At 37.2% G+C, this 21,302-nt stretch overlaps 1 protein-coding gene across 5 annotated transcripts in view; it reads left to right on the top strand.

Moving 5' to 3' along the window:
- LOC134751969 (transcription elongation regulator 1-like) overlaps positions 1-21,302 on the top strand; it is a 72,933-nt gene that overhangs the window by 31,709 nt on the left and 19,922 nt on the right. For all 5 annotated transcript variants that reach the window (XM_063687489.1, XM_063687488.1, XM_063687487.1 and 2 more), the window contains exons 17-18: positions 13,059-13,257; positions 14,690-14,823. In XM_063687489.1, the coding sequence (XP_063543559.1) occupies positions 13,059-13,257; positions 14,690-14,823 (333 nt within the window). The remainder of the gene's footprint in view (positions 1-13,058; positions 13,258-14,689; positions 14,824-21,302) is intronic.

The following is a 21,302-nucleotide window of genomic DNA, read 5'->3' as shown; positions in this document are numbered from 1 at the left end:
ATTTATAATATTAGTATGAATTTGACGACCGGCCTGGCTTAGTGGGTAGTGAACCTGCCTGTGAAGCCGATGGTCCTGGGTTCGAATCCCGATAAGGGCATTTATTTGTGTGATGAACACATTTTCTATGTATTTGTATAAGTATTATATATATCGTTGTCTGAGTACCCACAACACAAGCCTTCTTGAGCTTACCGTGGGACTTAGTAAATTTGTGTAAGAATGTCCCTATAATATTTATATTTATTTATATATCTAACTCAGTAGCGGTACTGATAAATCAACTACTTGACGCTAGATGTCGACCACAAAAATGTCACCACAGCGTGACAGCGTTTAGGCAAAGATAGATATAACTCCGTAATAGATGGATACAGTCTAAGGAAAAAACGTGCCTCGAAAATCAAGAAAATTTGATTCTCGTTCAGAGGGCGCTACTAGTTTTGGCCTACAGTCGTATAGATGGCGTTGACGGTTTCGTTTGTTATTTAACAATTTTAACGCATATCAGTGAAAGAACATGGGTCAAAATCATAAAAATAATTAATGCAAATAAAAAAAAACATTTATCCATATTTAAATACATTTTGTCGTATTTATATAAATATTTATTTTTAGTTTTAAAGTGTGTCGACAGATGGCAGTGAATTTACTGGGGTTACAAAATTTACTATGACAGTACCGCTCTATATATAGGTAAGTTACTCTATGGTTTAGGTTACGCGCTGGTCAAGGGATTGGTGGTCTAGTGTTATTAGTTTATGCTTTTAGTAAACATTAAGGTAAGAGATTACATTATGAACAATTAATTCAATCTATTTACAATTTAGTTTGAATTTTATGCCAAATTTTTGCTCAATCGGATGCCAAAGGGCTTAAAGTACGTAACAGTTTAAACGTTTCGCCAGAGAATAAATAATAGTACTACCGTACAGAAAGGAAACTTCCTACAAAACCGAAGTTTGACAGCAGTTCAGGGTCAAATTAGGCTATCCCTTTCTAATATATGGCACTATCCCTTTTGGCTATGTAGGGTTGTCTAAATTATTTTATCTGTGGTCGTGCACGCAAAGGGACGTCAAGTGCCAACCCTAATAATTGCTCGTAGCAATGCTGAGCCGAACGGAGCCGAGTTTGACCGAAGCGAGGAGTTTCACACCTCTGGTTTCGTGTATTTGGTGTTTGGATTGGCTGAAGCGTTTTCAGGCTAATTAATGAATATGACTGATGTAACTTTTATTCGTGGTTGTAATGTCATGTTGGGCTGTGTGATATTGTGACAGGCTGAACAGACAAGTTTTTTTTAAATTATTACATTTTATGACTTCTGAGTCTTCTGATCGATATCGTAGAAGAGAGTGTGTGTATGTATGTATTTATACAATGTACAAACCTAACGACTTGGGAAGATATATGTCTCAGGAAAGTATAATTTCTATGTACTTATCTATTTACTTATAGATATAAAATAATGTCTATAAACCTCGTACTTTATCACACTGCCCATATGATAGAATAAACATATGCAGATAAATCGCTTCAAAATTAGCTTTAAGATTATCTAAAATTGGAACCGGCTTGACAGAGACAGTTTTAAGAGATATTTGCAATAATAAGAAATTAGAATCAACTGAGGCAATGCTTACAAATTATATATTAGTTTTATAAAAGGGCAGTTTTTGATATATAGCATATTTTTTTTGTACATAAAATAAGTATTAACTTAACCCAATATATGAAACTTAAGGAAGCGAAGGAAATGCAAAGCTTATGTACTAATTACATACTTAAAGACTAAGAAAATAATTAGGAAGTCCTAGATTGCTTAGGTATTTGGAAATTTTTATTAATAATCAGTAAAGGAAAATTGCGTAAAAGCAAAAATAGACAAGAGATTCCTCTTTGAAACCAAAAGTGGAAAATTAACTAATAATTTCACATCAGAATCAATATTTTCTTATTATTATTATAGTCAGTGCTACAGCAAACTTGAATGATACATAGACAAATAATTTTATAAAAACCTACTGCAATTGTAGTCAAATGATGTGATAAATGCTAATATTTTATATATTTTTACTCCGATAGTATTTTACTGCCAAGAAACTTATAATATTGAAAAGTATAAAGCTTATAATGGGTTCGAATCCCATGATGCCTTTTTTGATATTGCCTCGTTTTTAATTTAATACATTCTTTAATATTTTCAGCTGCTCACCGGGTTCGATCCCCGATGGAAAATTATACGGATTAAAAAGACAAATATCAATACAATTACGAAGATATAATAAATATTTACAAAATAGATTTACATATCATACTTTTTTTAAGAGATCCGGGTTCGAATCCCGCTCAAAATTGCAAGCGAACGTATTTTCAATGCTCTGCGATTTTTATAATTTTTACACTTGATATATTCGTCTTTGAAAATTATAAATTTGCACATAATCTCTGATACAGTTTTTTATGAAATATAATATATTTTATTTTGTTATAATTTGTAAAACTGTATGAAAGACCTTTAACGTGTATCGCGACTAGAACCACTATATGAAGTGTTTGGCCAGCGACACCTAGCGGCGTACTGGCACTGGCACTGGCACTGTCTCACTGTCTCACTGTACTGGCACTGGCGTGTTGTAGCGGGCGGCCGGCTGAGCGGCGGCGGCGCGGCGTTGTGATCACTTGACGATTTAGTTCTAGGTATGATTCACTTATATACAGCCTCCAGCTACAAACGACTATACAAGGCAATCCAGTCATCCTTAGCCGTTGAAATGCCAACACGACAAGTCCTATTGAATCAAACTAATAACACCAGAACCTTGCCGGGGTAAGCGAAACGAGGCACAGTAAGCGCAGTTAACCGACTTGAAAAGTGAAAAATTGAGCGTTACTATGGTACATCTTATTTTAATAATTGGACAGTACAGACTCAGCTATATAGGTAACGTTAATAACTTTAAGCAAATAGTATGAATTTTTGCCACAAACACCACTTTTGCTGAACCGACGGTGAAATCTGGCTTGTAAAGTCCCCGAATTGTTGGACGAGATATTGTGGAAAAGGATTAGAACTTAGGTCCCATGAGAAGAGTTACATTTCGAATCAATAATCTATTCAATAAGTAGTGTTACAAATTGAGGCGATCACATCATGAAATATTTTGTACAAAGTGAAGTATTAAATTTGAAGTGATACAAGTTGACGATATACTTTCTGTCAACAGCGAAGAGTCAATAGATGTTACCAAAATCGTCAAATGGTCACACCAATACTTCTCAAAACTATATAAGGTTAGACATTATTTTAAGCTGATCAAAATTATAACGAAACTGTGAATCTCTCAATGGCCTAGTAATCTCTCGAAAGGTCTCGCTTACCGCGTGGTAAGTGTATATTTTTATTATATAGAGTTAAAAATCTTAATCCCCTATGCATGCACCAAATGTAAGGCAATGTTGCCAGCACTACAAAAAAAAACTACCATTTTAATAGAATACAACTCAGCGGTGATGGGTTGCTAGAGAAAAATAAATGTAAATATAAAAATTGCCAAAGTAAATTTAAATTATTGGCAGAGAAATCAGTTATGTTTTTACTAATTATTTTCTTTTACAGGTTTTTATTTTGGTTTTATTGTTGATTGAGAATTTTTAATGGTGCCCGTAGACACATAAAAATATAATATAAATTAAATTTAAATTTGGATTCGGAAAATTAATTTATAAATATATAATTAAGATATCGGTTGTTTTGACTTCTTAACAAGGATATTAGAAATTCTCGGTTAACCTCTAAAAATGAATAAGAGAAATAGTATTCAGAATTTTCTTTAAAGTTGAAAATATAAAGATATAAATATTAAAGTAATTGAAAGCAAAGAAAGACATTGTGTGTCAGTTAAAATTCAGAATTAGTTGAAATGAAATTGAATTGTAAACTCAGTAATATAGTAAATAAACTAATTTTACGGATATGAGTTGAGAATCATTACTTTTTTGCTTTGACACTGTGTTGTCATAAAATCTCTGCCAGCGTTCGTCATTTCGTTATTCCTGTAAATTTCCTTACGTTTTTTTTACGTGAATGACAAATCTGTTATATATTTGATTTATGACTTTTTTTACGTTGTCTTTTTCAGCTGTTGAATTGTCTAAAACAGTAAAAAATACGTAACAAAACTTCCGTGAGACGCAGACATTAAATATATTAATAACGGGTCACACGTATTTTAAGTCGAAAAACGCTCGACATGTTTCACTTCGTACCGAGGAGTATCATCAGGAGCTTGCGTTGCGTTTTTCGACTTAAAAATACGTGAGTGACCCGTTATTATCATTTAATAGGAAATAAGTAACAAATGATCCATCTGTCAATGTTATGATTATCAAGATACTATAAATTATATGTACAGTCACAGGTCAGTGTCAATAAAATATGTATACACTACCTTAATATATGGGCAATAAGGTAGTGTACATGTTTTCGGCACTTTGCCCGTATCGATAATTTTTAAACGTGGCTCGCCCACCGAGGATTCCGTGCTTTTTAGTATTTGTTGTTATAGCGGCAACAGAAATATATCATCTGTGAAAATTTCAACTGTCTAGCTATTACGGTTCGTGAGATACAGCCTGGTGACAGACAGACGGACAGCGGGGTCTTAGTAATAGGGTCCCGTTTTTACCCTTTGGGTACGGAACCCTAAAACACAATCGATAAAATCGTATGTGGTATGTGCGCTGTGTATGTATGTTAACAAGTATTATGCGCTGTTCCTTGTCAATTTAGCAATATAATCATACAATAATTATACAGTAAATACAATGATTCAGACTAAGTTTAAAGTATGGAAATATACTCAAAAGTCAAAAATAATTATTCATACGAGCAAAGATAGATATAACTCCGTAATAGATGGATACAGTCTAAGGAAAAAACGTGCCTCGAAAATCACGAAAATTTGATTCTCGATCAGATGGCGCCACTAGTTTTGGCCTACACTCGTATAGAGGGCGTTGACTGTTTCGTTTGTTATTTATAATTTTAACGCATACCAGTGAAAGAACATGGGTCAAAATCATATAAAAATAATTAATGCAAATAAAAAAATCATTTATCCATATTTAAATACATTTTATCGTATTTTTATAATATTAATTTTTAGTTTCACAGTGTGTCGACAGATGGCAGTGAATTTACTGGGGTTACAAAATTTACTATGACAGTACCGCTCTAGTATAAGTTACTCTATGATACGAGCGACTTAAGTATATAACCGACTATGACGATACTCGGCAGAGATAATGATAATACAAGTGTTTTCAACCGACAATATAATCACTTAGAAACTGTAATATTGATAAATAGCACTTTGTTTATAACATTTACACTATAAGTATACTTTATGATGTGGGTTCGAATCCCACATCGTATATAAAGGACTATAGATCAAGTACCCAAAATTGTTGTTTCCCAATAGCTTTTGTTCCATTCTGCTTTTAACCCCCATTCTGCTTTTAACCAGGCGTTTATTTATTCAGTAGTTAATTTAATCACACGCGTGTGTCCCTGTCGCTTTTTTTCCCAAAGAGTAATATTTCCGAGAACATGTCCTTGTTACCCTGAGCCGACGGAGCCCCGCTACGCGGGGCTCCTATTTCTGGGCGGTTTACCCTTCTGGCAGCTACCTAACGTACCTAACCTATCTATTGACTTAGTGTGACTGTGAAACATTACTGTTTAGGAAAAAAGCGATTAGGACATACGCGTGTGATTAAATTAATTACTGAAAAAATAAACGGCTGGTTAAAAAGCAGAATGGGGAAAGACGCGAATGGAGAAAAAGCTATTGGGGAACAAAAATTTTAGGTAGCTAATCTAAACAGTCTGTAAGTAAGTGTGTATGTAATTATGTTTGTACGGGTCAAATCTTGCAAGTTAAATTTGACCCTCTTCCCGGTTTCCGATGAAGCTGAAAATTTGCATACAAATGTAAGTCGGGTGACAATGCAATATTATGGTACCATCGAGCTGATCTGATGATGGAGACAAGAGGTCATAGGAACTCAGTGATAAAACAACGCAAACTGATTGTCTTTGAGGTTTTTAGAATTGTCTCGATGAGTATTAGTTGCCTGTGGAAAGAAAAGTACAGTCAGCGATAAAAGCTTGTACCAAAAATTAAAGCAATGCCAAAAACTTATTATTTATAATATTGTGACCAAAGGCCAATTTAAGACAGGAAATAAACATTATTAGTATTTGTGAAATGCAAACACAAAGTTAATAAAGATGTTTACGTGACAGACGTGTTGGGTTCGAGTCCAGCCAATCACCAAAAATGAAGTTAGCAGTTGTATGAAATACAAGAAATGGCTGTACAAATGTAGTTGCATAATTGTTTTCCATCGTATTTTCTCGGAAACGTTCGTATTTGTCATGCTACTTCAGTCAACCTCAGTTATAACACGTTCGTACGTATCCGTGAAAATACGATGGAAAGTAATTATGTTCACATCTGTATGCTGCATTACATTTTGTGTCCAATTATGATAAAAATCTGTCAGCCAGTTTAATAATTGTGTTTTTCTTTATACCACGTCGGTGGCAATCAAGCATGGCCCGCCTGGTGGTAAGCAGTTACCGTAGCCTATGGACGCCTGCAACACCAGTGTAATTACAAAATTGAAAATTATAGTTATGGCTAGCTTTTGCCCGCGACTTTGTCTGCGTGGAATGATGATGATGGTGATTGATAAAACTACCCTATGTCTTTCCCCGGGCCTTAAACTATCTCCATACCAAATTTCATCTAAATCGGTTGAGCTGTTTAAGCGTGACAGACAAACAAAAAAGAGTTACTTCCAGATTTATGAATTAGTAGGGATTTAGATCAGAAATAGATCATAATTGAATTCATTATGGTATGTCTTCTGTCATTTCTTGTAAGTTCTTTATTTACCATATATTTTATGCAATGCAAAAATATACTGTGTCATTTAAACCCAATGAGTAATGACTTGTTATACTTTATTTTTTCGATGCATGACACTATGGCGGTCAGCAAAATATTATCGGCGCGTGTCGATAACTTAGTATAGAGTTTTGAATGATTCACGGTTAGTTTCACTAGACTTACATTGACCGGGAACTTTGACACCCACCCGCTATCTTCAGTCACCCGTGAACATGATGCATGTAACTGCGTCGAAATATCGGGAGCTCACAAATAATACAAAAGGTAATCACGGTCTATATCCCGATCAATATAAGTCTAGTGAACTTAGTATAGGCGCTGATTGGATTAAGATATTGATTGATGATGATTGCTGACCGCGATAGACGCGGTGAATAAATTAGCTTAGCTTTATTTTGTAATGATTTTACATTCTATATCAAATTAATGATATATCCGTAAGGTTGGTCTTAAGTAAAGTCAAACTTAGACAAAGTTAGTTAGGTGTATACCTGTATAGGTTGTGATGGAAGTAAATGTATTAATTTCACCCCTAAAATGTATTTAGTAGTAACAATTGTGAAGATTCAGCTTCTAAGGGTTACTCTAATTATTACTTATACACCAATGGAGGTACTTGCGGGTGCTCTGATTTGACTGATCCTTCACGATGTCTCTTTGACTGCCCCGATCTAAGTGAACGAGTCTCACGAGCCGGTCCAACTGGCTCACGTGCCCCACTACCTAGCTACCTACCGTGTTGCCAGGTATTTTCCCAACTACCTCGACTAATCGGGGTAACGCAATGATTGTTGCCACGTTATAATTATTATTCAACTGCTATCTGTCATGTAAACATAAATAAATCATGACACAATTAGATTCCCATCTTAAAGGCCGGCAACGCACTTAAAACCCCTCTGGTGTTGCGGGTGTCCATGGGCGGCGGTAATCGCTTACCATCAGGTCATCCGTCTGCTCGTTTGCCTCCTATTTCATAAAAAAAAAAGAAAAAATTTTATAAAACAAAGACCTTATATAAAAAGTTCGTGTAAGTTAAATATAACGCGTTCAAACTTATCAAGGCATAACGATATAAATCCTAAAGGTCTATTTTTGTGTCAAAATTTAAAAAAAACCGGCAAAATGCGAGTCGGACTCGCCCACCGAGTGTTCCGTACTTTTTAGTATTTGTTGTTATAGCGGCAACAGAAATACATCATCTGTGAAAATTTCAACTGTCTAGCTATCATGGTTCGTGAGATACAGCCTGGTGACAGACAGACGGACAGCGGAGTCTTAGTAATAGGGTCCCGTTTTTACGCTTTGGGTACGGAACCCTAAAAGTAATTAATTTGTGTAAATGTACACACAGACTGGCTTTAAAAATAAAAACCGGACAAGTGCTAGTCAGAATCGCCAACGAAGGGTTCCGTACAATTACGCAAAACACGGCAAAAATATCACGCTTGTATGGGAGCCCCACTTAAATATTTATTTTATTCTGTTTTTAGTATTTGTTGTTGTAGCGGCAACAGAAATACATCATTTGTGAAAATTTCAACTGTCTAGCTATCACGGTTCATGAGATACAGCCTGGTGACAGACAGACGGTCAGACGGCCAGACGGACAGCGGAGTCTTAGTAATAGGGTCCCGTTTTTACCCTTTGGGTACGGAACCCTAAAAGTAATTAATTTGTGTAAATGTACACACAGACTGGCTTTAAAAATAAAAACCGGACAAGTGCTAGTCAGAATCGCGAACGAAGGGTTCCGTACAATTACGCAAAACACGGCAAAAAAATCACGTATGGGCAAAATCATTGTATGGGAGCCCCACTTAAATATTTATTTTATTCTGTTTTTAGTATTTGTTGTTATAGCGGCAACAGAAATACATCATCTGTGAAAATTTCAACTGTCTAGCTATCACGGTTCATGAGATACAGCCTGGTGACAGACAGACGGACAGACGGCCAGACGGACAGCGGAGTCTTAGTAATAGGGTCCCGTTTTTACCCTTTGGGTACGGAACCCTAAAAGTAATTAATTTGTGTAAATGTACACACAGACTGGCTTTAAAAATAAAAACCGCCAAGTGCGAGTCGGACTCGCGCACGAAGGGTTCCGTACCATTACGCAAAAAACAGCAAAAAATCACGCTTGTATGGGAGCTCCACTTAAATATTTATTTTATTCGGTGTTTAGTATTTGTTGTTGTAGCGGCAACAGAAATACATTATCTGTGAAAATTTCAACTGTCTAGCTATCACGGTTCATGAGATACAGCCTGGTGACAGACGGACAGACAGACAGCGAAGTCTTAGTAATAGGGTCCCGTTTTTACCCTTTGGGTACGGAACCCTAAAAGTAATTAATTTGTGTAAATGTACACACAGACTGGCTTTAAAAATAAAAACCGGACAAGTGCTAGTCAGAATCGCGAACGAAGGGTTCCGTACCATTACGCAAAAACCGGCAAAAATATCACGCTTGTATGGGAGCCCCACTTAAATATTTATTTTATTCTGTTTTTAGTAATTGTTGTTATAGCGGCAACAGAAACACATCATCTATGAAAATTTCAACTGTCTAGCTATCACGGTTCACGAGATACAGCCTGGTGACAGACGGACAGACAGACAGACAGACAGCGGAGTCTTAGTAATAGGGTCCCCTTTTTACCCTTTGGGGAAGCCGGGCAAGTGCGAGTCGGACTCGCCCATCGAGGGTTCCGTACAAATTTATCAATTTTTTTTTACAAATTTAGTTTTCAAATGTCTACCCGTACTTGTAGAATAAGACGATATTACTTGCCAAATTTCATAGTTCTAGCTAAACGGAAGGTACCCTATAAATTTTGATTCCCTTGAGGGTGTCGAAATTATTTTGGAAACGAAATCGGCCGTATCGATTTTTACGTTAGAAGTTTGATTTCTTCACAGCTTCAAGGGACTGTAGTCCTATAGTATATGGTTTTAATTTCAACTCGATACCTCCACGCATTCCCGAGATAAAGGGTCTTGATACACAGACAGACGGACGGACGAAATAAACGTGCCAATAAAAAGTGATAAGGCCAGATAAAGAGGAGAGTAAGTTCCTTTAAAACAGTGGTTGCTAACCTTTTTAATACTGTGACCCCTTTGACTAAATAGGACTCGATTTTACCCCACCATGATCATTAATATTTTTTCTTATAGATAGGTACCCCCGTAAAATGCCAGTTTTACCCCTTTAAAAGATTCTCTCACTAGCCGATTTAGTATAACTAAATAGTCTTTCCAATATATCTATTTGCTGTACCAAAGATAGATATAACTCCGTAATAGATGGATGCAGTCTAAGGAAAACACGTGCCTCGAAAATCACGAAAATTTGATTCTCGATCAGAGGGCGCTACTAGTTTTGGCCTACACTCGTATAGAGGGCGTTGACGGTTTCGTTTGTTATTTATAATTTTAACGCATATCAGTGAAAGAACATGGGTCAAAATCATAAAAATAATTAATGCAAATAAAAAAAATCATTTATCCATATTTAAATACATTTTATCGTATTTTTATAAATATTTATTTTTAGTTTTAAAGTGTGTCGACAGATGGCAGTGAATTTACTAGGGTTATAAAATTTACTATGACAGTACCGCTCTAGTATAAGTTACTCTATGGCTGTACGCTAATCTTAAACGAATAATAGATCTTTAGGTAATTGTCATTAATATTTTGGAAATTTTAGGGGTAATTATATTAAACACACGTAATTATTACAATCTTGACTGTGTTTTACTTTTTCTGCATGTTAATTCTAATAACATGACTTCTATATTATTATTTTAAGAATTAAAATCACGAACCTGACCGTGACCTACTTTAAAAGTCGTTAATAATGTTTTCTATGTTGTCTACGTATTTATTCATCAAAATCGATTTGTATTCGGCACAAATATATTAAGATCACAAATATAATTAAATGTATTGTACAAATAGTTGCCACATATAATTCAGATAATGCAAATATTATAATTAGGTTCCGCTGGCAGTGGCACCCTTCAGGGGCAGTTTATCAAAAGCTTGTAGCTTGTAATACAAGTGGAAGTCCCTTTTTTATTTTATTTATTTATTTTATTATTTTATTCAAGACAACAAATGGTCCAATGAGTATTAGTTGATCCTAGCCTACGTTAGTATTTAATAATAAACATAGATTTTGTCCTTTGACAAAGTTTCCACATTAAAGGACAGACAAGCTTATTAGCTATCATGTTTAAGATGCTATTACTATTTTGACAGCTTTTGTTAGAAAGGGACTTCCACTTGTATTACAAGCTACAAGCTTTTGATAAACGGGCCCCAGTGCCCTGTTTATCAAAAGCTTGTAGCTTGTAATACAAGCGGAACTCACTTTTTGACAGCTTCTGTTAGAAAGGGACTTCCACTTGTATTACAAGCTACAAGTTTTGATAAACAGGGCACAGGTCATGGATGTAAGTATAGGGAGGTAGATATGACACCAGGCGCTCGATTGTGAGCCATCAAATATAGGTTCCGGAACCTATATTGAGTAAGTCGTACGGCTGATGCCAATATGTCAAGATTGTCACAATCATCTACTAAATATTGCCTACATTTTAGTTTTATCAACTATGCACGTCACGCGTCTATTATTAATAAAAGGTCATTGCTTCATGGAAGTCATAAGTAAATAAAAGTCAAGATTATAAACATTAGATATTTAATTACAAATACTAAATACGTTTACTTCTACACAATCGGCTAATAACCTTTTCTTTCAGGAACTAATGAAATAATAACGTTTCTCTCCACAGGATATAATGTCTTTTTTCAGCGTCTAATCAATTTCCTTTTCAGGGCGAAATGGTTGCGTACTAGGTGTAAGAGCCGGCTGCGGCGCGTTAGCGGTGGGTGGTGGGGGGTTGGCTAATTAGTAAACTTTTCGCGGTTTCGTCCTTTCAACCAGTTGAAGATTTTTTTTATCACTAATTGGCAGTTCGTTGCGGCATAAACGGCCGTACCTTTTTTTACGTTAACTCTGAAGTTTGACAGCTTCAAGGGACCACAGTGTATGGTTTAAATTTCAACTCAACGCCTCCACGCGTTCCCGAGATAAAGGGTCTTGACAGACAGACGGACGGACGGACGGGCAACAAAGTGATCATATAAGGGTTTCGTTTTTTCCTTTTGAGATACGGAACCCTAAAAATAGCGTCGTTTTCGATGCCCCCGTATTTTTGTGTAATTAATCTTGCACTATAAAGTTAAACCTTGAAAATAAGATCATCTTTGGTACAGTCGCCATCAGATATATCGGAGCGGCCGAGGTGCTCACAAATATCTGAACGGCGCCTCTATTGAGTCCCTCGGCCGCTCCGATATATCTGATGGCGACTGTACACCAAACTTACCGTATCTTTCTGCGGTTCAGTAAAATAATTTCGATTACAAATTTAAATTCAGTGCCGTTGTATAGAAAACAATTTAATTTCGTAAGAAATTATTTAATAAAAGTATTACACCGATAATATTAACCAAAGACCTATATAACTCCGTATAAGATGAATAAAGTCTAAGGAAAAAACGTGCCTCAGAAATCAATAAAATTTGATTCTTGTACAAATGGCGCTACCACCAATACCAACCTTTCTCCCATTCTCGTTTAGATTACGTTGACGGTTTCGTTAGTTATTGAACAATTTTAACACATATTAGTGAAAGAACATGGGTCAAAATCATATAAAAATAATAAATACAAATTAAAAAATAATTTATCCATATATATACATTTTTTGATATGTTTAGTTTTAATCGTGTGTCGATAGATGGCAGTAAATTTACTGTGACTACAAAATTTATTATGATAGTACTTTATCCTATATATATTCTCTTTGATATTAACGAATGTTAATTTACTTCTTAATGAATCTTTATTGAGGTTGAGATACTCACACGGCATACTGTTAGCCATGGACGAAACCAGCTTACAATAAAACAACGCCCCCCACACACCACTAACCCGCCCGCCCGCGCCCTATAAGCGACATAACTCCCCCCTCTAACCGGTATTTTCCCTTCTAGGCTAAGACCGACTTCATAGCCTTACTCAAGGAAAAGTCCATCGACCGACACGCGCGTTGGGCCGACGCCAAGAAAAAGGTGGACAGTGAGGCGAGATACAAGGCTGTGGAAAGCAGTACGCTGAGAGAAGACTACTTTAGAGAGTACTGCAAGATTGTCAAAGAGGAGAGGAAGAAGGATAAGGATCAGAAAGAGAAAGGTGAGTTAAAAACCCTTGAAAACACCTCTCGCTTAACTAATTTTATTTTATTATAAACTGATCGGCGATTGGCCCTAGTCACACCTGATGGTAAGTACTTTAGAGAGTACTGCAAGATTGTCAAGAGGAGAGGAAGAAGGATAAGGATCAGAAAGAGAAAGGTGAGTTAAAAACCCTTGAAAACACCTCTCGCTTAACTAATTTTATTTTATTATAAACTGATCGGCGATTGGCCCTAGTCACACCTGATGGTAAGTACTTTAGAGAGTACTGCAAGATTGTCAAGAGGAGAGGAAGAAGGATAAGGACCAGAAAGAGAAAGGCGAGTTAAAAAACCCTTGTAAACACCTCTCGCTTAACTAATTCTATTTTATTATAAACTGATCGGCGATTGGCCCTAGTCACACCTGATCGTAAGTACTTTAGAGAGTACTGCAAGATTGTCAAGAGGAGAGGAAGAAGGATAAGGACCAGAAAGAGAAAGGTGAGTTAAAAAACCCTTGTAAACACCTCTCGCTTAACTAATTCTATTTTATTATAAACTGATCGGCGATTGGCCCTAGTCACACCTGATGGAAAATACTTTAGAGAGTACTGCAAGATTGTCAAAGAGGAGAGGAAGAAGGATAAGGACCAGAAAGAGAAAGGTAAGCTAAAAAATACCCTTGAAAACACCTCGTAGCTATTTTTTTATATATTATTGATCATTTAGCAACTGATATTAATCATTTTGCAACTCGTACAATAGTTTGTATTCACTGTATTCTTTTCTGAAATAATTAACTTTTTGTATCCAAATTCTTCTTATTTTTCTTTTGAAAATACCCCTCTTTTCCGTCTCTTCAAAATTGCAGCTGCCACTACACACATGCTTTTATAAAATCATCATCGTCTACCGAGCTAGACAACAATGATAGTTCAAATGAAATAAAACTATGAAAACGGATTACATCGCGTGTCACCCGTTGACCACGAACGCCGTAAAGGTTTCGAAACGTCGGGATGTTATTATAAATTCAATATACGTGATATTATCCTTTTTTTATAGTTTTATTTCATGAGTAACTATCGCGATAACCGAAGACGATAGTTCAAATGATTGTTTTAAATTAAATTTATAACAAATACGTGAACTCAAATCAACACTGTACTGTAGAATGATTGCTAGTTGGTCTCTCAGCGTAAGTTCGCTTATCGACTACCTCTGAGCGATTTTATCGTTGATAGCTTTTATCGCTGCGAGTAAAGAGTGTCAAGAGAGTCCTCGCCGGCAGTGTGAACAGCCAGCGATCAACTATAAATATATCTCTCTTTTACCGACACGGAATCTCTATCTTTTGCTTGTTTCTTGAGCGAGAAAATAGTCGATAGCTTATAGCTTCTTCGCCCTTGGTGGGACAAACGCCTTACTGACTGACACATTTTCCTTCAGAGCGTGACCGCAGCAGCAGCAAGAAGGAGAAGAAAGACAAGGAACGAGACAAGGACAAGGACAAAGAAAAGGACAAGGAGGAGAAGCGAGACAAAGACGGCAAGAAGGATAAGAAAAAAGAGAAGGCTAGCGAGGTAAGTGATACATAGATACGAGTAGATGAGTCAAACACTCGCTGCAAGCGAATACGTAGTGTGTTCTCTGTCACACCTACTAGCGGCGGGCGGCGTCGTCTCTTTTTTGCAGCGAGTTTTTATCACAACTATACGAATTATGACTAATTTACTTGATATTTAATGGGTCGTATATGGGTCACCATCGCGTGGAATTCGAATCGCGATTATCGCGCAAATTGAAGCCCGTGGTCACCCCGCTCCGCGGTTATTATTGCTCGAATGTCAATTAGGACACCCAATCGACGCTAAAACGACACCAGTGTGGGCTGGCCTTTAGAGTTCAATATGTTAGATCGCGCGTTCGTCGGGCGGTCTAACATAGATATTAAACTCTAAGGTCCAGGGCGTTCCTATAAGACCGCGGGCCAGGAACAGATCTCCATGACCAATCGCCTCCCGGGCGAAAACTCGTATAGTGGTTAACGGCTATGTATGATGACGTCAGCTGCCGCTCCGTTGGTGAGTTGAGGAATGGCAGCCACCGAAACACTTAACACGGTCTTTCCACCGCGATACAACAGGCTGACGATTCTGTTTATTCACAATAGCATCTAAACTATCATCTGACAAAGTATCAAACGGGAGGCGATGACGCCGATGACTGTTTTTTTTAAGAAAGAAGAAAGAAAAAGAAAAAGCATTTATTAGCTCAACATAACAAGACTAAAACTAGAAATAATTAAACAGAATGAGGTTGCGCTAAATGGTCCTTACTCAGCTTGGTGTCACGGTGTGAGCCAACATGGCACACTCCGCGACGCTGATTTTCAGTAAGGCCCAGTAGAGAGTTTACATGTTCATGTGACCAGCTGACGGTCTTGCCACTGCGATACAATCGGCTGACGATTCTGTTTATTCACAATAGCATCTAAACTTTCATCCGACAAAGTATCAAGCGAGAGGCATTGACAAATTTTTTTTTACGTGTTTCGGTGGTTGCCATTCCTCAACCCACCAACGGAACGGCAGCTGACGTCCACGAGGGTTCATCATTCATAGCCGTCAACCGCTATACGAGTTTTCGCCCGGGAGGCGATGACTGACAAAATTTGCGCCTGGCCCGCGGACTATGTGTGTTTTGACTTTATCGGCACTAAAAATTCGAGCCCTTTCCATGGTTCTCTGAACTTCAGCCCTCGTTTCATTAATAAAAATGTAACGAAGTATTTGTATTTAGAATTAGTTTTCTCTTTAATTTAATTTAATTTTGTTCCGGGTGTTTTAATTATGATTTACTTTAAAGAAAGAAAGAAAATACATTTATTTGACGCCACAACATAGTACATAAAAAAGAAAGGTATGCAGACGAAAAAAAACAGTTGTACGCTAAAAAGGATCCCTCAGCATAATGCCGCGGCAAACCGTGGCGCTGGTTTTCTTTGGGGACCTGACTTAATCTATAAATTTGGCGACTTTAAGCGCGCGGTTGTTTTATGGGATAAACGCAAAATTGAAAATGACAAAGCGCTTACCGCGTAAAACAATGTAGTGTCATTAACTAGATTATCTGATGTAAAATGGGCAAACGCATTCCGTTTATCGCATAAAACAACCGCGCGCTTTATTCGGCTCATCACAAACATGATAACTTTTATTTTTATTACGAGCGATGCGATCATTCTAAACTGGAATACATTGAAATGTGTTTTATTATATATTGGAAAACTATTCAAGTTGTATGTCCACCAGAAAAGAACCAAATTCAGTGGCGGATTTGTCCTAAGGCCAAGTAGGCCCGGGCCTAGGGTGGCAAAACGTTAGGGGCGACAGCAAGTAAAATGAGTGCTGAAAAAAAAACGGCTAGTAGGTACTACAAGCCCCCTGGGGCCTAGGGAGGCCAACACTGTAAATCCGCCACTGACCAGTGTATATAAAATTACGGCTTTTTAAATTTACCGTTACTAAAAGGAATATTATCGTAATTCAATGTGAATTACACGCAATCGTGTGCGGCGCGCACAGATATAAATATACCATAGATGACGCAAATGCATCTACTTCGCGTATCCGAACCCCGAGAAATCCTCGGGGTTGACCGTCGCTCTTGACAGTCCACGCGCGTCAGTTGTTGCAGCCGGACGTCCGTGATAACTTAAAAAATCCCTCGTTGCGTGATAATTAACTGCAACAGCCCAAAAATTGCGAGCACCCAAAGGCAAAAACATATTTCCTATCACAGGTAAGTAATTATAAAATTATATTATGGGAAAAATTTGTATGAAAAAGTCGGCACGCTTGGTTTCAATACAAATCGTGATATTTGCGTCATCTAGCGTATATATTAAATCTGTGGCGGCGCGTATTTGTAACCTTGTCGGATGCGCGGAGGTTGATATTTGGCGGTGAAAGTGTTAAACACCGTTAAAATCTTTATACAATAGGGGATATTACTGCAATGTGCTGCCACCAGAATGCAGCACTAGCCTTTTTAGTAAATCATAGAGTAACTTATACATACTGTGCCTTTTACAGTTTTTTCACAAGTTTTCAGAAATAATAAAATATGACATTGATGCACTGAGGCGGTTTGTTTATAGAGAACCTACCGGGAACCGCGAATCCGAAATTTCGCTATCTGCCTCTTTATCGTTCGAATATGCAAGTGACAGAGATGTTAGATAACGAAATTTCGATCTTCTCGTTTTGCGATAGACCCTCAGATTGTGGTAGTGGCGCCCCCTACGCAGAGTTTCGCGTAATATTCCCTATTCTGCTGCAGCCGCGCGTCGGTTGACGTATTTTGCGGTGAAAGTGTTAAACACCGTTAAGATCCACATACAATTTGAATAGTTTTATTGAACCAAAGTGAACCTGCTTGAACGGACGCGATTTTTCGGACGGCGGCGGTTTTTTTCTCGAAACGTTTTGAAATCGGAAAAGTGCATCAGTACTCCACAAGTACTGACAGTACCACATGGTACTCGGCCTGTATCGTAAGTACCCGCTTAATTTTATGCGTTTATATTAGTTAGTTTAGTATTTAGTATCACTAGGGCCGCTGACATCTAGGTTTTTTTTTTTTTTTTTTATTATAAACTGATCGGCGATTGGCCCTAGTCACACCTGATGGAAAGTGAAGACAGGGCCTAAGATGGAGCTCACCGGTTCAGTAACAGCCTATTCACTCTTGTTTTAAAGAGACCGAGGTCATATTGATCAGGGAATACAGATGGCGGGAGCGCATTCCATTCCTTAGCCGTCCGTACCAAAAAGGAGGAGGCGGAGGAGGGTCAGTTAAGATATAGCTATTTGTGTAATATTTAGTTCTTTTTTGGCCAAGCCTATTAAGAGCATATGAATACTGTATTTATTTAGTTAGTCCTATAACGATTGTATAATATGTGCCATTTTCAACCAAAAGGATACTTATTGTCGCTTGTCAGTAAGGCGCTATTTCTATATAGCTTCAATTAGAAATCTACCTTATCGACAAGCGACAATGTGGTACCTTTTGTTTGAAAACGTCACATCAGCAGTTGGCCGTAACTACTTATGTAACAAAAAGATACACAGGCAAGTGTTACAGAGATATATATAAGTAGTTCCATATTCTTATAATTTATAATATTCTTTATACTTGGGTTCAAATCCCAAAGTATTTGATAATGCAGTAATATGTATCAGAACTTTATTTTAATGGGATATTTATAACGCCGATTGTCATAATCTGTGGGGGACTTAAAACCCGCCTCGAAAACCCTAACTAAAACTAAAGTGTGTTTGCAGTGCTTACTGTTTTGGGGTCCCACGGACGGACGGACGGACGGAGCTACGGTGAGGTGTTAGGAGCCAGTGTAATACGAATAGACATGCGAACTAGTATTCAAGCTCGTCTAGAACTAGGACCCGATATTTGAAATTTTATGTGGTGATTTTTTTCGGCTTAAACTTTAATCTGTTAAACAAAAGGCATTGTTTCTCTTAAGCAGCGTGATTAGTTACCGAATCCGTCATGTGAAAAGAACGAGGCCGTTCAAAAAGCAATTTTACCATAATATTTATATGGTTCATATTCATATAACAGCTCATTCGGAGATAAAACGTTTAATCGAAATTAAACTATCGTGAGACATATTTCAAAATATTTAGATCAGTACGGTTTCACTCACTATTGTTGCTCGCCGCAACGAGCGACAAGGCGGGCGGCGCGGGCATTGCACGGAGTACATTAGCCGCGGACACGAGCGCCTTAGGAAGGATTCCCGACGAATCCGAAACATGTCGCCAATTAAAAACAATAGTGAGTGAAACCGTACTGATCTAAATATTTTTTTATAAAACGTTTAATAACGAAAATTTTTACCTGAATGTGGGCGGTCTATCATCTTACATTAGCATATAGAACTGTGAAATTGCTTTGTGGTTGTTCCTTTTCACTCGTCCGAATTCGGTAGGTAAACTCGCTGCATAAAAGAAACAATACATTTTGTTTAACAGATTAAGGATTAAGCCGAATAATTCATCTCAGAAAATTTCAACTACAGTTGAACCTGCATTAGTCCCGCAGATCATGACACACGGCCTTAGGTTTAGGGCTAGGAATCCTAAGAATTCCAAAATCCTGGATACAAATTAAGGCCAAATCGGTCTCTTAAGACAGTTATTTTGCTATTGGTCATTAATACCTAATTTTGTCAGTTTTGGATCGTCGGCGTTTAAAAGTGGCTCCTGGGGCTAAATATTACTTAAATTTAAGCAATGTTCGAAACATTGCCAATCAGTATAAAGTCTATATAAAACGTTAATAACTAGTAATAAAATTGCATGTGTATAAACATTCTTATATTAATGATTTGCGTTTCGTAAAAGGCCGTCATGTGTTATCGTCTCGTGTTATGCAGGTTCACTTTGTTCCCTAGTGGGAGAGGGTACGCGTTTAACTTTACGTGTTCTGTCAAAAGCTAACCGTATTTAACTGTTAACTTGTTTGATCTAGAAACGATAAGTCCGCTGAGTGACGACCAGGGGTCGGAAACCGGTATTTGCTCCATACAAAAATACCGGTATTATTACGTTCTTTTTCGTTCTTTTGTTTATAATTTCATTTTTAATGGGACGTTTTAATAATGCAAAATTGTTTCCTAAATACATGATTCAGTCCTACGTAATGAGCATAAAAAAATTCAAAATGTTGGGCTATTTCGGGGTTTTTAAAAAATACCGGTTCCGAGCCCTGGTGACGACTGAGCAACATAATTTTTTTTTTGTCGTCAAGTTCAGATAAAACTTGGTTGGTTTGAATTTGTACAGTTCCTCAATCACTTTAATTTTACGTTGTGTTACAAAAATACTATACGTTTTTGTTACTCAGTGGAAGACACAGAATAGAAGACACACAAAATTTTATCTAACTCTGACGGTAATATACTCTAGCGAAATAAAAATCGACCGAAAGGTACCACATTGTCGGTTGTCGATAAGGTTGATTTTTAATTGAAGCTATATGGAAATAGCGCCTTACTGACAAGCAACAATAAGTACCCTTTTGGTTGAAAATGGCACATATAAAGTGAGCCGCTCTCTTACAGTCGCCATCAAATATATCAGAGCGCCCGAGGTGCTCAAAATATCTGAACACGCACTCTAACGCCTTGACAATAGAGGAGTGTTCAGATATTTGTGAGCACCTCGGGCGCTCCGATATATCTGATGGCGACTGTACAAGTTTGAACAAGATCGGCTTTATATTTCGTCAATTTTACCAGCGGTCGCATTTTTATCGCTTGTCGCCATGCCTGTCTCGTTCTCACAAGTATGTAAGTGTAATTGACGGCCATAGTGACAGGCGGTAATAATGGAACCATGCTGAGCTCACTGAAACGTTATGAGTCGTTACAAATTCGGAATTGAATCTAGGGTGGTTTGCTTCTGACACAGCATCTAGTATATTTAAGATAATAACAGCGAAAGATAATAATAAATAATTAAAATGGCTCCTAACAACGCTGCTGCCAGTTTTGCGAATGATAACCAAGCTATTGATTTTAATACAAATGATTTAAGCATCACAACTGACAACCAAAGTTCGTTGTACAACCAAATGTACTATAATGATACTAAATATAGTGAAACTGAGAATCACAAAAGCGAGGTTATCATTCCATAAATGTCAATAATCTTGCTCACTACATTACACTCCAAATAAACATCTGTGCTATAATGCGTGTCAGATAATAGTGAGCTTAACACTTGTTCTGACATGCTTCTTGTTTCGATGTAGAGAAGATACAGAAAACGTTCATGCAGAAATTAAAGTGTCAGTTTCGGATTAAAATGTTGGTCGAATTTAGTTTAGTTTGTCGTGAGTCATACTAACTTAAGCCAAAAAAATACGGTTTACTCGCGTAATTTTAGTCAATCGCGCGAAATGTCACATCACATGCACTGTCCGAAACACGTCGCGCGAGTGACTAAAATCACGTGACAAATTTGGGAAC

The sequence above is a fragment of the Cydia strobilella genome, chromosome 24, assembly GCF_947568885.1.
Source record: "Cydia strobilella chromosome 24, ilCydStro3.1, whole genome shotgun sequence".
NCBI classification, from domain to species: domain Eukaryota; kingdom Metazoa; phylum Arthropoda; class Insecta; order Lepidoptera; family Tortricidae; genus Cydia; species Cydia strobilella.
This window is presented reverse-complemented; position numbering and strand designations above follow the sequence as displayed.